Source organism: Heptranchias perlo, chromosome 22 (genome assembly GCF_035084215.1).
Source record: "Heptranchias perlo isolate sHepPer1 chromosome 22, sHepPer1.hap1, whole genome shotgun sequence".
In the NCBI taxonomy this organism is placed as follows: Eukaryota; Metazoa; Chordata; class Chondrichthyes; order Hexanchiformes; family Hexanchidae; genus Heptranchias; species Heptranchias perlo.
Genome location: NC_090346.1, coordinates 7,908,180 through 7,922,442, shown reverse-complemented (window position 1 = coordinate 7,922,442; position 14,263 = coordinate 7,908,180). Strand labels below are relative to the sequence as shown.

Genomic DNA, 14,263 nt, shown 5'->3' with positions numbered 1-14,263 from the left:
ATTTAAAATATTAAAATAGGGTAACTGACTACTCTATAAATTCAGAATGCTAATAGGATGGAGTAGAAGAGCAAAAGAGTGAGACTATATTTAGTGTTCTATTCCAGTGATGGTGGAATCTACATCAGCTGCTTTTTGGTTTATTTGTGCACTAATCTTAACTGATATGAAATGGCTATAGTTTTTAATATTTCTAAATAATTCTGTTGAAATTTCAGAGGGCATTAATGGTGACTAGTGTCCGTATAGCCGTAAATACTGTCATTGTGATTTTGATCTTGAGAATTTGATTGTAGCTGGAGTGTATTACATTTATAATAAATGCTCTTTTGATTTGCATTTGGAACAATTTTAGATCTTGATTGATTTTTATTGGATTTTATTGTTTACACTATAAATTGCACTCATTTTGACTAGATTTACTCAACTGTATATTGGTCTGTTGGTGTGAATCATCATTGGCTCCATTGATATGAGAAGCTGTTTACAGTTTATATAGCTTGTTAGGAATCATGGTCTTCTGTTGACTTGCACAATATGAAATCCACAGATAAATGGCAACTGTTTCAAATCTAGTAGAATGTCAGCACTGCAGAAGCTCTGTGATGTTGGCAGCAGTGAAGTTTTAGTTGGAGGATAAACCCTTGTTTGGCCTTAAATTGGAAATATCTGTCATAGAGACCGAAGTCCCCCCCTCTTTCCGTTTACTAGTAATGTAATAGATTCACTCGTACCTCTCAGGATTTTGTATATACACAATTAAAAATATATATGTTAACTTTAAATATAATTAGCTTTACCATATTCGTACATGTATGTGGAACTGCTAGTATGAAGGAACTGAAGGGCTTTAACCAGTCAAGGTGGCAGCAGCCATGTTTTTTGGTCTGCCTTTACTTTTGGTGGTATTACTACATGCACTGGAAGTCATGTTTGTATCTCCAGCTTTCAGGCTGGATTGCAGAAAAGTAAACAATTTACAGTGGGAAACAAGAGCTGAACTATGTGTTTGCTACATAAATGGAGAATTCTGGTGTGATGCAGATGAATTAACATGCACAGCGGAAGCGACTGGATCACTGAAACATTTTTAATTAAGTACTGGTGTCTTCACCGAAGTTCATCAGTTACTTCAAACTGTCTGATTCGGTAACTCTTCCAACCCAAAGTGTACTATTTAATGATGATGTGCACTTAAATATGATAGGTGGAACTTTCCAAGGCCCCATGCCATCAGCAGGGCCCTGCATACAGTGTACAGCCTATCTGAAAATACACTGGTGTTTTGCCTACCATTTTCCACCCAATAAATGTCAATGGACAGAAAATCGTGGGCAAAACACCTGCTAATGGTGTGGGGCCTCATGGTTCTGCCCAACTTGCTTTCTGTGATAAAATGTAATGATTGAAAGTTGTACTTTTATATCATTTGTTCTATGCAGCCTACACGGAGGACCAAGGAGCAGTGGGCGGAGTTGACCCGGATGACGATTTGAATATTGGCACACTGCGATTGGACGAGGACAATGAGACTCCTCCCCTGATTCTTAAGAGCGAGTGACCTTTGACTTGTGAACTGGCACATGTTGGCAGAGAACACTTGCTACTGACTGTATTGTAATGCTGCTACAAACTTTTATCGTTGCAGGACAGAAAGTGAAGAAAAATATGAAAAGAAAATTTTAAAAGAAAAAAAAATTGTAGCTGTAGCTTAATTCTATAATATTGGATACAACATAGATTGTTTTTTCCCCCCAGTGGCTTTTAATTCCTGTAAAGAATTAGAATAAATATGTCGGTTTTTTTTTTCCATTTCTGGCCAAAAACTGCTGCCAGATGCAGCCTTGGAGCCTATTAGCTTTGCATGTATACATGTGCCAAGAGTTGAGAATTTAGAAGCCATTTTAATATTGCCAGTCTAGCTGTTTTCCCATTGACTTCTCCTCTAGTTACATCACCCAAACTAAAAGATTGCGGGACGTTTTTGTTCCTCCATCCTGGGGCAACGGTTTCCAAAGAGTTGTAAGGTAGCAACCCCACCCCACTAAATTTTTTAAAAAAATATTAATAATAAAACATTCTTTCTAGACTCCTGTATTTGGAATTTCTTGAAAGTTTTTCTGTTGAGCCACTCAAATCAGACTCTATGGTGTGAAGTGGTCCTTCCAATTTCATTCTTTTGGGGGGAAAATTATGGCTTTTTTAAAAAAAAAAACTTGCTCCAAACAGGGACAGTTCATTGAGTGTGACACTAAGAATGAATCTTAATTTAATCCTAAGGGTTTAAATATTGAGTGAATATTTGTAATTTACTCTGAAAATAAAAGCTGGTATCCCACGTGTTTTTGAATCTTGTGATTACGACAGTTTCTTTTCCAGAGAAGTGATATTTAGAACACGACTCCGCTCCTGCCTCCTGACCCCTATTGTATTTCCGCAGGCTCAGCTGCAATTGTTCGAACCTAGCAGATGGGGTGGGGTTGCTACTTTGAGCCTGCAAGGTTCTAGAAAGACTTCGCAATCTGATGTTGTTTTTGAGTTTGTGTTTATTGTCCAAATGGCCAAGCTTCAGCAAGCCAATGTCTAGCCAGCACTGGAGTCCAGTTGTGCCCTCTGATCAGCAAATTGTTTCAGAAATTCTTGCAATGAGTGGAATTCTTGCATTAAACGGCTTGTTATCTTGACAATTGCAGCAACAGAGAAGTACATTTGAAATGCTGGTTGTTAAAGTTAGATAAATGGAAGGGACCATGGAATATTTTCCATTTTGCAGCAGTAAGATGAAAATTTGAGGGTTTTTTAAAATTCGTGTTAGAGTTCAGTAGATCAACAGAATGATATGCAAAGTCAATTTGCAAGAATCACCAAGAAACAATGATGTTTTACAGCTGCTGGCTTGCTGGAATTTTGCCATTTCCAAAACTAAATGATACAGGAGAGACCAATTTTTTTTGTTATATAGGTATAAAATGGCTGAATCAAATCAAAGCAGCAAAATTCTACATACAATCTATTTGTGATAGAGAAGAACAAGAAGTTTATGGCTCTCATCGAATCTGCGACAGGTTTTGTTCAGTATGTATCACATCTGGAATTAATACCACCAAAAGCTGTTGAAAATCTGGGCAATGGCACCAGGCCCCTTGGTCATCTCAGTGGTGTACAGAGGAGCCCTCACTGTTACTCTTCCAGTATTCATAGACATCTATTGTTTATAACCAACCATTCATAAAAATTCTGCTGCAGAGAGTAATGTAAATTAAATGACCGTGGCATTGAGGAAATCAGCTACCGCTTTTATTTAAAATCCTCTGCAAGCCCTTCAGGCAACTTATTAGTAATTTCCTTTAAGCTTACGTCTGTGACCATGCTTAATAGAAGTATGCACTTAATCTAGAATTAACTCAATTGTCCTGTCTGGAATCCACTGTAACCCAAGGGGCATCATTATCCTGGTTAGGTGCCTTGCATGTCCTTTTAGCAATACTGTAATCAGACGTGTAAAGGATATGATTGGTGATGCTAAAATGTTCCACTGTTTTGATGTCTGTTGCTGAAATGTTCCACTTTTATTGAAGTTTGTTTAAAGATTGACAGAACTATGTGAAAACTGCTTTGCGATAGTTGGTGGTGCAGCAGATGTAACCCCTGTAGCGCATTCTTTCCCTGGCAACCAATGCGGGATTATTGAAGCAAACTTTTTTGGAGGAGGCTGCTGCAGAAATCCGAGCCTACCTGAAAACGTCCCTGAACCGCAACAGTGTCGCTCTAATGCTTGTGTGGTTTTAACTCTGCATTATACCCACGTAAAACTCGGCAGTGTTTTATACTGTGTGTTCTGTTAACAACTGGAAGCCTATGTGCGATGAAACTTTGGGGGTAATGGGAGGCCAAATTGCTAAAGATGTGAAAACACATAAAGCATTCGTTACATTTGCTGCGCTTAACTGTTCAGAGCTCCTGTTTCCTTAGCAAACTAAGATGTAGTATTTCTATATTGAAAGAATTGTATACTGTAGGGCTTCCCCAATGGGGGTGTTGGGTAAGACATGAGTAGCTGAGCCGTTTTGACCAGAAAGGGCTCTAGTTTGATTGGACTGAATTAGCTGATCTCAGCCGTGGTCGCATTAAAGCGCTACAGTTGGCCTCAATGTCCCTAGGCTAGGGATGGGAAATTCAACCCGAGTTTCCCTACTCCCAATTGCTATCCAAAAACCCTGCTCAAAATGAAGGTGTGTTTACATCGCGTGAGGAGAAAATTGGGCTCAGCTACAATGCCCTCTGGGTCCAAAAGCCAGACAGTGCACTTAAGTCCAGGCTCACACGTGAAGAATGGCCACTTGGATGCGGTACAGGAGACTGCCTAGTGCCCGTGGAAACGTACCTCAGCAAAGAGTCTGTGCCTTTGGGGGGTGGGGGGGAGGGGGAGGATGGGAGAGATAAATTGGCAGAAAGAGAGAAATAAAGGTGTATCCTGCAAACTCTGCTCATAATGTTTCATATCTAACCAAATTATACACTGAACAGAAATGCATTTTGTATGTTTTAATCGGTCTTTGAACACTGACATTTTCTATACTTATTTACTGTAAACCCAAGTATTTTTGCTATCTAAATGTATGATCCCAGAATTATGATATACTTTTGACACGTCAGTTGTTCCAGATTGGTTATGCAGTATATCATAATCACCCCAAAAATACAATTTAGCATTAATGCAGCAACATCTCCTGATAGCAAAAATGTTTGTGGTGCAAACATTTGATTTATAGTACGAGGGCGTCATTCTTATGAGATGTGTAGAGTAGGTTTTTAACTTTGACTATGTTGGATTTTTGCCTAAATAGGAAATAAGCTGTGGAAAGGGATCTGTCTCCTATGGAAAAGGCCTTTCTTGTTCTTGATTTCCTCATCACCTGCCTCAGATTAAAGTTTCAGTAATAGTTTTTGCCAGTTTAAAAATTAATTTGGTAAGATTGAAGTGGTAAATTGAATAATCGATTTTGCATCAGAGACGAGAGACAAAGATGAATTTGCACATTTTAGCACAGGCGGCTCTGTATTGGAGAAAGGTTTCAGCAGAAAATTATTAAAAACAATTAATTAGCAAAAAGTGCTAATTTTATCTACTTCTGCTTTCCTGTCATTTAAGCAGGGTGATGTGAGCTTAAGTGTGTGTGTGTGGGGAGTTAGGTGGCTCTTGCTGTTATTTTTCCCCCTTACCTTCACCCCCAGTACTGAACACCTCACGACTGTGTAGCCCACTGTCGAGCAGATTAATCTCAAAGCTCCCAGTAACTCAATGAATGAATGCACCATGTACTTTGGAGGTGAATGCAGCCAATCAACAAAGAAATTCTCATGTTTGATTTCTGATCTGTACCGAGGTGGCTGCCCTCAGCTGGGCATCAGTGGAGTCCTGCAGCTAGGGAGGGGAAATATAGTTCACGGCTCCTGTTCCTGCTCATTACCTGTTCACCCCTTCTCCATGTGTGAAAGAAAAAAAGAAAAGACTTGCATTTATATATCGTCTTTCACGACCTCAGGATGTCCCAAAGCGCTATACAGTCAATGAAGTGGACGCCAAGTGAAGACACCATCAGGTTTGGTTGTGATGCATCTCTCTTGACTAGTCCATGGACACTTCAGTAGTAGGGTAGTTCAGGCACACAGATAAAGAATGGCCACCTGGGAATATAACCTCCTGTAGGTGAGGGAAGGGAAAAACTCAACCAAGAACTGACAAATAATCATTGAGGCTGAGTTTGACCACAGGGCCTTTTGAATGGGAATCCAACTATTTAGCAGCAGGGCTTACTGTCCCATCAGTATGTCAGAATACCCTCCATTGGAGATGCTGTTTTTTGTCTGTAATTTCCTCTCATTTGTGTTAGCTGCAAAAGCTTTATTCTTGCAGATGTTGATATGATGGGGAAAATACACAGTGTGGAAGCTCCAAACAGTAGTACAGAGTAGATTCAAGGTACAGTACCCTAATTTCATTAATTTGCACAGATTGATTTAAGTTAGTGGAAATGTTTAAGACCTTTATATAAGCTCAGTCTGAATTAACTGTTTTGATATATGGTGTTTCTCTCCATGCCTAACATATCATTTTTTTGCCTCTTACGCAGTCTTATTTCAGATGTAAAAGCAAACTTATCAGCTGCAAGGTTCTTTGCTACCGTGCACGCCCTTCACCTTCCTCAGGCTTATGGGGGACTCCACCAAAAAGTAATTTTGGTAAAGTGGTAAAATTCTGCTGTTCACTGGAAAGCATAACTGTTATCATTGAGAAATGCAGCTCATCACTGATTTTCTTTTAATTAATGAGAGCACCTTTCTGCTTTTGTGCAGTGCATCATTGATGGAATGATATCCATGTGACAGACTTGTAATTTATAACTTTCAGAAAATTGACTGCAAAGTAACTTTGCAAATTTTGTTTTGCTGTCAGAACTGAAGAGGTTTCCAAGTTGCAATGCTAGCCTTTTAGTTTAGTTATCTGGTGTAATAGTTGGCCTGATGGTGTGGCAGTCAAGTTACAAGCTTCATTTCCATTGTGATTGGAACCGTAGTTCCATTACTGAACAATTAGCTGATTTGATTTTTTTAAAGCTGTAAATCTGTACAGCCCATTTTAGATGTCAAGGCAGAAAAATAATCCTGCTGAACGTTCTATATCATCTAGTAGTGACTCTCACTGCGACACAGTACATCGAGCTCTTTTGGATTTATCTCGTCACTTGGAAGAAAAATCCTTGATTTTTAAAAAGCATACGATTTGAGAGTTCTGAGTTCTTGAGGTGCTCCAAGAATGACTGGGCACTCGAAGTTTCTATACTGGTTCCATATGGACAGTCCTCCAACTGCAAGTACTGGATGGTTCACACAGTTATGGCTATGGCCACTCTGACTCATGAAGCTGTGGTTGTTAAGTTTTGTCATTTCCCTGATAGGTGGGCAACTTGCAATAGTCAAGGAAGCATTCCTATATTTTTAATGGGCCAGATTTTGCTGGAGCGGGGCATCTCGCGGAGTGCCCCATTAGTTAGATTTGTTCATGCACGTTTAGATTTTAAAATATTTTGTGTCACAAGTTGCTGGAAGTGCGAGCTGATAACGGGGCAGCGAGGGCAACGGGACATCTGGGACCTTAGTGAACGACGGGACCAACAGTGTATCGCCTTTATCAGGTTTGAGGATTGAGAAATAAACAGAGGAACAATGGAGAAGGAAGTCTAAATTAGAATGGGGGATTTCAATGTCATATCAGGTACAGAAAGAAATAGAGAGAGGAAAAGAAAGATTGGATTAAAAGAGAGAAAAAAGAGATAGTTTTTTTTTTAATTCAAAATTTAATATTTGACATTTATAAAATCTCCAACAATTCAATAACTGAAGGAGTGAGACTCGGCACGTTTAATTGTTCACTTTCTGGGCCAGAGGGGTTGATTGGCAGTAATTAAGAATTATGTCATTAAAAGGGTTCTTATGCTAGTAATTACTAGCCCTAACTTTCTGTGGTGAGTTTAATAGGCAAATGCAGCAACTTCATGACATTCAATGCATGTCAATGATGAGGCAGACAGCGTAATGGATGCCATTTTCGCGAAGCTAACGGTGGTGTGGCACAACTCGAACAGCAGCGTTTAACCGCGCATCTGCTCCTCGCCTGAAGTTACTGTACCATTTACGCAGAAATATCGCTGAGTGCCATTGGCCTCACTCTTATTTTGACAGCAAATTCTGGCCCATTATTGGATTATGCATCTCAGTAAGTAATTCTGTTGAGCAAGGAAAGGCATTGGCTCCTGGTGTTTTAGAGCAGTCAGCTACTAGCCTTGCTTGCCTCACAAACCTTTTAACAGGTTGCTAATTGCTAATGGTGTATTTTTTTTGTTTGCAAAGAATGTTGCCATCTGTGCTTTGGTGAGTGTGTGCTGAAAAATAGAAGCTTGCTCCCTTGGAGATGTGTGTGTGTGTGTGTGTGTGTGGATATTATAGTTTGTGTTGTGATAGCTTGAGTTGATGATGAAGTGTTTCCTTGGAAAACTAACAACTGCCACAGATAATCTCTGGGTCATAGTTCAGTAAGCCTTTGATCCTGAATTAATCAAATTATTGCCTTTTTAATTTCAAATTGGGGTTGTGTATTCCAATTGTCAGATATCAAAAACAGACCTCAGTCTACTTTAGTGTTAAAGACTGGTTAAAGTTTTGATTACCTGACTATTAATAAATTATTAGATCTTCAAAGAAGACTTCCTTGGGGTTTTCAGGCATCTTCATATAACCTTCACGTGGAGTATGAATGGGATCTCTGGAAGCGATCTCCTGTAATCCCCATCAGAAATTGTTACTAAGAATTTAATAAAAATTAAACACAAGGATTTCAGACTTGACAGTTTATATTGTTAGTATCTAATATCCTTTCACTTTTGTATATTTCACCTGTAAATAAATTTGACGTGGTTTCAGCCTGTAGGTATTACATAGAATTACATGAAATCTATAACACAGAAACAGGCCATTCAGCCCAACTGGTCAATGCCAGCATTTATGCTCCACACGAGCTTCCTCCCACTCATCTTCATCTAACCCTATCAGCATATCCTTCCATTTCTTTCTCCCTCATGTGCTTATCTAGTATCCCCTTACATGCAACTGTTCCTTGTGGTAGCAAGTTCCACATTCTTACTACTCTTTGGGTAAAGAAGTTTCTCCTGAATTTACCATTAGATTTATTGGTAACTATCTTATATTTCTGATTCCCTAGTTTTGATCACAAGTTTAAAGACCTCTATTAGGTCACCCCTCAGCCTTTTCTAGAGAAAAGAGTCCTATCCTGTTCAGCTTTTCCTGAAATTGGTCTGGCGATGTTATTTTCTATCTTTTGTGGTGATGGGAATGCATGGTGGGCATTCCGCATATTCTCCAGTGAACAATATAATGCAAATAGGGGTAAATTGTTAACCCTGGGCAAGCTAACACATATAGATGTTGAATGAAGATTCATTACATAAAGGACTCTGCTTACGGAAACTATCATCTGCCAGTGAACTTGAGTGAAATGAGCCTTAATTGTAAAATCTGGTGACAGCTAAAGTGGATAAATATTAATCGCAGACCAAACAAGCTATTTACATTAAATTATCAGAAGCAAACTTCAGGTACTGTGAGCACGTGTTCTCACATTGAATAGATAAATAATTTGAATTGGCTTCCCTGGTGGTAGAAGAAAGCCTGCGCAGATATGAAGCAGAAAGATGTAGACTGGTGTTAGAGGGGGAAAGGGAGTGGCAAGGCATAATGCTGACGAGAAGGAACCATACCGGAATAAGGCTGCCGAGAAAGAGCGCTAGCGCAAACATGAAGTTGATGAAGAGGAGAATTAGCACTGTTGTGCCCTTGAATTGGAAGAGATCCTTAATGATTGAGACCCATGAGTGAGTGCCCAAGTGATTCAGCCCACATTTCTGTTCAAATTAAATTTATTCCAAATTTTAATGATGATTATGACATGGGCAGATTCTTAATGGCGTTTGAATTGTTAGGAAGCCATCAGGCGGGGGAGGAGAAATATGGTTAGAGAGGCTGGTATTATCACAAGCTCGTTGGTCTTAATGAAAATATTCCAGAGGGTCTGGAAATAAAAGCAGTTGGTTAATACCACACCGATTATGAGTGGTTATTCAGACATAACAGTGGTGATGATGTTAAAAGGCAGCGATTGTTAAAAAGATTGAATATTGGACATTTTTGTTACTTAGGTAGTGGTCTGCTTTGTCACTGAATTTTTTTTTATCATGTCAGCATTAGTTGGAAAAATCAGAGTATCTAATAGGGTCGAGCTAATTTTTATTTTGAGGCAAATAAAGAGAGCAGTTTTGGTTACTGTGTGTGAACCTTGATTAAGAATCTGATTTGTTCCTGGCCAGCCTAAAGACAAGATGTGTGAAGAGTTATTCCAAGTGGTTAAAGAGTATCATGAGCCCGGGATCACTAGTTATTGCGGAATGGTTCAAGTCTAACCAGGGGAGTCAAAGGGATGATGAAAATGTTTCTCAGTTTATGGAAGAACTGAGGAAACTGCAAAACATGTGACTTTGGTGGGTTTCTTGATGATGCAATAAGACTGCAGTTTGAAGGAAACATCAAACCAGAGGAAACAGTTGGTAGAAGTCTCAAAGTAGCACTTGGGATGGAGACTGCTGCTAGCCGTGCGAGCAAGTTACAGGCCATCGGGTCCAACAGCTTCAGAACAAACAGAGTCACTCAACCATAATGGAGCTGTGGTAAAAATGATCATCCAGACCGATGTTTTTAATCTGAAGATTAAATGTCATAACTGTACGGAATCAGGCCATTTAGCCAGGTGTTGCCGGAAGCCAGTGGGTGCTGCTGTTGGAGGTAGGGAGAAGAATAGAAGGCCCCAATTGTATCATAGTACTGTGAGGAATCAACAGAAGAAAAGACTATCTGCAATGGAACATGTTCCATCTCCCAGTACTTTGAGCACAGAAAACGTTAAAGAATAATATAGCTGATGCCATTATTCTCCCAGTGTCAGTATCCCTCCTTCAACCAACACTACCGTCGATCAACTGCTCATTGTGGCATGTTGCTGCTGCAGAATGACTGCAGGGTTTGCCTACATTACAACAGTGAAAAATTTCAAAAAGTAACTCAGTGTGATAAACTGATGCTGTGGTGTGATGAAGCACTACGTAAATGCAGGTGGTATTGTACAACCAACCTAACACGGAGGAGGCATGGAAATAAGTGAGCACTGAAAGGGCGAGAACAGGAAATAAAACAAATTATAACAGTGGATTTTATTGGGAAACTCTGTTCAGAGGAGCAGTTAGAGTGTGACTATTTGTACTAAGGATAAACTTTAAATCACCTGTTGGTTATATTTATTGAGAGCATGACTATTGTGTCTTATGACCTATACCATATGTTTTCTGTTTACGCTGTGGCTCTTCTGATCTTAAAATCAGATAGCGACGTCGGCAGTGCTTGCTGGGTGTAAGTGGTTGTGTAGCCGTGGTGCCAATCGTAGTTGGCTGATGGCAACCGGAGCTATGGCAATATTGGCAAGAGCTGTTCTGAATGGCACAGTGTGTATCTTACATTCATTTATTCTTTTGTCTGTTGCTGTGGAAACACTGCAACCCCCACATCCCGAGTTACATACTGCACTGTTCTGCCTTGCATTGACCATTAGGAACTTCGACAGCTCGTTTAAGAGGGTCTTGCGTTACAACACAAGGTATCAAAAATGAAAATCATATCTGACACATTGCAGTTAATAGGTCCATGGCCCAGAGCCAGGGTGTACAAATCTCATACTCTGCTGGTCTGATGTAACAGAAACCTATAGAATCGATACAAGCTGAAGCTGGGAGTCAACATTGAATGTCCTCATCATTCGTGAACGTTTGTCTTGTTTTCCAGATCACTGGATTAATAATAGAATCATAAAATCATACAGCACAGAAGGAGGCCGTTCAGCCCATCGTGCCTGTGCCGGCTCTTTGAAAGAGCTGTCCAATTAGTCCCACTCCCCTGCTTTTTCCCCATAGCCCTTAATTTGGGAAAGGCATGGTTATCAGAGAGACAGTCACATATGAGGGACATCACATGGGACAACCACCAAAGTGGGTATAAGCTGGTACTTTGGGGTACATAGAAATTGGTGGGAATATCAGGCAATTACTGGCCTTTGAAATGACTTGTCGATTGGGAACAAGTTGATTCTTCACTGTCTATACATAGTGTTATTGTGTCTGATTGTGCTGTTCTGATTGACACCACAAGATGGCACCAATAGCCACAGATGACAGATGATCAGAATTCAATTTGCTGACACTAATAAAAACAGAAAACGGGAATAAACCTAAGGCCCACCAGTATTTGAAAAAAAGATAAAGAAACATTTTGGGTGGAGATCCCTCAGGAAGAACGGATAAAGTACATGAAAAACTTTAAAAGATCTGACCAAAAGAGAGGGTTTGGGCAGAACGTGAATGCAGAGAGGGAGCTAATGATTTTAATAGCCTCTGAACAAAGATGCGGCAAATGGACTCAATGAAATCATAGAATCACACAGCACAGACAGAGGCCATTCGACCCATTGGGCCTGTGCCGGCTGTTTGAAAGAGCTATCCAATTAGTCCCACTCCCCTGCTCTTTCCCCATAGCCCTGCAAATTTTTCCTGTTCAAGTATATATCCAATTCCCTTTTGAAAGTTACTATTGAATCGGCTTCCACCACCCTTCAAGCAATGCATTCCAGATATCAACAACTTGCTGCGTAAAAAAAAAAATTCTCCTCCTCCCCCTGGTTCTTTTGCCAGTTATCCTAAATCTGTGTTCTCTGGTTATTGACCCTCCTGCCAGTTGAAATAGTTTTTCTGTATTTACTCTTAGCAAAACCCTTCATAATGTTGAACACCTCTATTAAACCTCCCCTTAACCCTCTCTGCATAAGTAGTGTATGAACAGATTTGTTTTTTTTAAAGCTGGATAAGTGCTGAATGAAATACAATGGTTATCTCAGTCAAGCCATCATAAAGATGTGTGTAAAATAGCTCCAAAATTGAAACAGAAACAGAAAAGTCAGCTAACACTCAGCAGGTCAGGCAGCCTGTTCTCTCCACGGATTTCCATCTTCTCCGGTATTTTCGCTTTTTGTCCAAAAGGTAAGGTAGGGGCTCATCAATTCAATGCAATAATTGCTTATTCAGAGGTTTTGCTTATCCCTAATTGCAATCGAAAAAAAACGAAAACATGCTTGAATAGTTCATTTTATTATTCCAAGAATTTTGATACAGATTTCATCTTATGACCAGCAAAGATAGCCTGAAAATTATTAAACAGCGCAGATTCTTGCTCCATTTTCATTTTTCAGTTTTAAAAAAATCTTGAGTTTAAACTGACAAACCCCTGAGGATAGCAACTGGGACTTGCCCAAGGCACCATATGCAGCATTCAAATACTAGAGCAGAGTGTCTTTGCAAAGCAATTCACTGAATTTGAGACTCCTGTACCTTTTAAGAATACCGGGCAATACTACATAATATTGTTAGGTACATGGATTATTATAAAGGGCGATACTCATTTCAACATCATTTGCCTTATCGAAATTGGTTCAGAACAGGTTGCGTAAAGCGAGGTGTGTGAGAAAGACTGGCAGGATAATTTAAGGACTTGCAGGTTTCAAAGAGACTGGTCCAGTGATTCAGACAATCTTCAGATCTTTCAAATCGGCCTCCAAGGTCTGTTTAAAAATATAAAATAGGTTGGTGAGTGTTTTTTAAAAACAAACAAACAGCACAAATACAGTCTTTAAAAAAGTTATTTTTTGGTGAATTTTCTGCTGTTTTATAACAGATGAGGCATGTCACGGTGTTGGGGAATGGAACACTTTCCAATTTTGGCACCCAGTGTCAGTAATGAGCAGACCCAGGATTGGTAGATCGCAGGCCAGATGTTGAACAAAGCTTCTTCCATTCCACTTCAAAAACATTCTACTAACCATAACCTCTGGAAAACACCTCAACTCAATGAACGGTATGTTTTCCATTTCCCACACCGGCCGCCAACCATATGGCCTTTGAGTTTTGCTAGCTAGTGCCAAGCTATAGGCAGGTATGCACTCTGCACCCAGTCCCACTAGTATTCTGTTCCAGCTGCAGCCCTTAAAGCTGGCAGTGAGAGGAGACTTTTGCTCCCTCTGTTGGGAAGATGAAAGAGACTCTTTTTAACCCACTACACCACCTGGTGTCCAGGTGACTGAAGTCAGCACATCCTGTATTGATTTAAGGAACAGCTAGATGCTGAATTGGAAGATGGCAGGGTTAGAATGAGTTCACATGGGCCAAAGTGTGTTCTTCACCAAAACCTAACTTGTAAACAGTGAATAAATCACAAAATAAATGTATTGTTTTATTAAATTCCCGTAAGTTTTTAAAAAATAATTGATAATGTAACAACCAACAACAACTTGCATTTATACAGCACCTTTAACATAGAAAAACAACCCAATTGTTGGCAGACTATTTTATCATCTTGTCCTCACCCTACATTAACGCATGTGATCATTCTGGTGGGAATCCTGGCTCATTATTCCACCTTCCTAGACCAATGGTGCTGAGGAAAATAGTAGACGACCCTGTGCTTCCTTGGCTGAGACCAACTAACTCGGCACAGAGCCGAGGAGTTTCCTGGCCTCTGTGACTCAGTACTACACTAG

The 14,263-nt window shown here is 39.8% G+C and overlaps 2 protein-coding genes across 2 annotated transcripts in view; one reads left to right on the top strand and one right to left on the bottom strand.

Annotated features, from left to right (window-relative positions):
* Positions 1-5,129, top strand: part of wipi2 (WD repeat domain, phosphoinositide interacting 2) — a 51,207-nt gene extending 46,078 nt beyond the window's left edge. The window contains exon 12 of the mRNA XM_068002887.1: positions 1,443-5,129. Coding sequence (XP_067858988.1) covers positions 1,443-1,561 — 119 coding nt within the window. The 3' untranslated portion in view covers positions 1,562-5,129. The remainder of the gene's footprint in view (positions 1-1,442) is intronic.
* A 7,670-nt stretch (positions 5,130-12,799) lies between these two features.
* The window catches only part of LOC137340449 (actin-related protein 2/3 complex subunit 1B-A-like), a 39,109-nt gene continuing 37,645 nt past the window's right edge, over positions 12,800-14,263 (bottom strand). Inside the window, exon 10 of the mRNA XM_068002888.1 lies at positions 12,800-13,288. Within this exon, the coding sequence (XP_067858989.1) occupies positions 13,250-13,288 (39 nt within the window). The 3' untranslated portion in view covers positions 12,800-13,249. The remainder of the gene's footprint in view (positions 13,289-14,263) is intronic.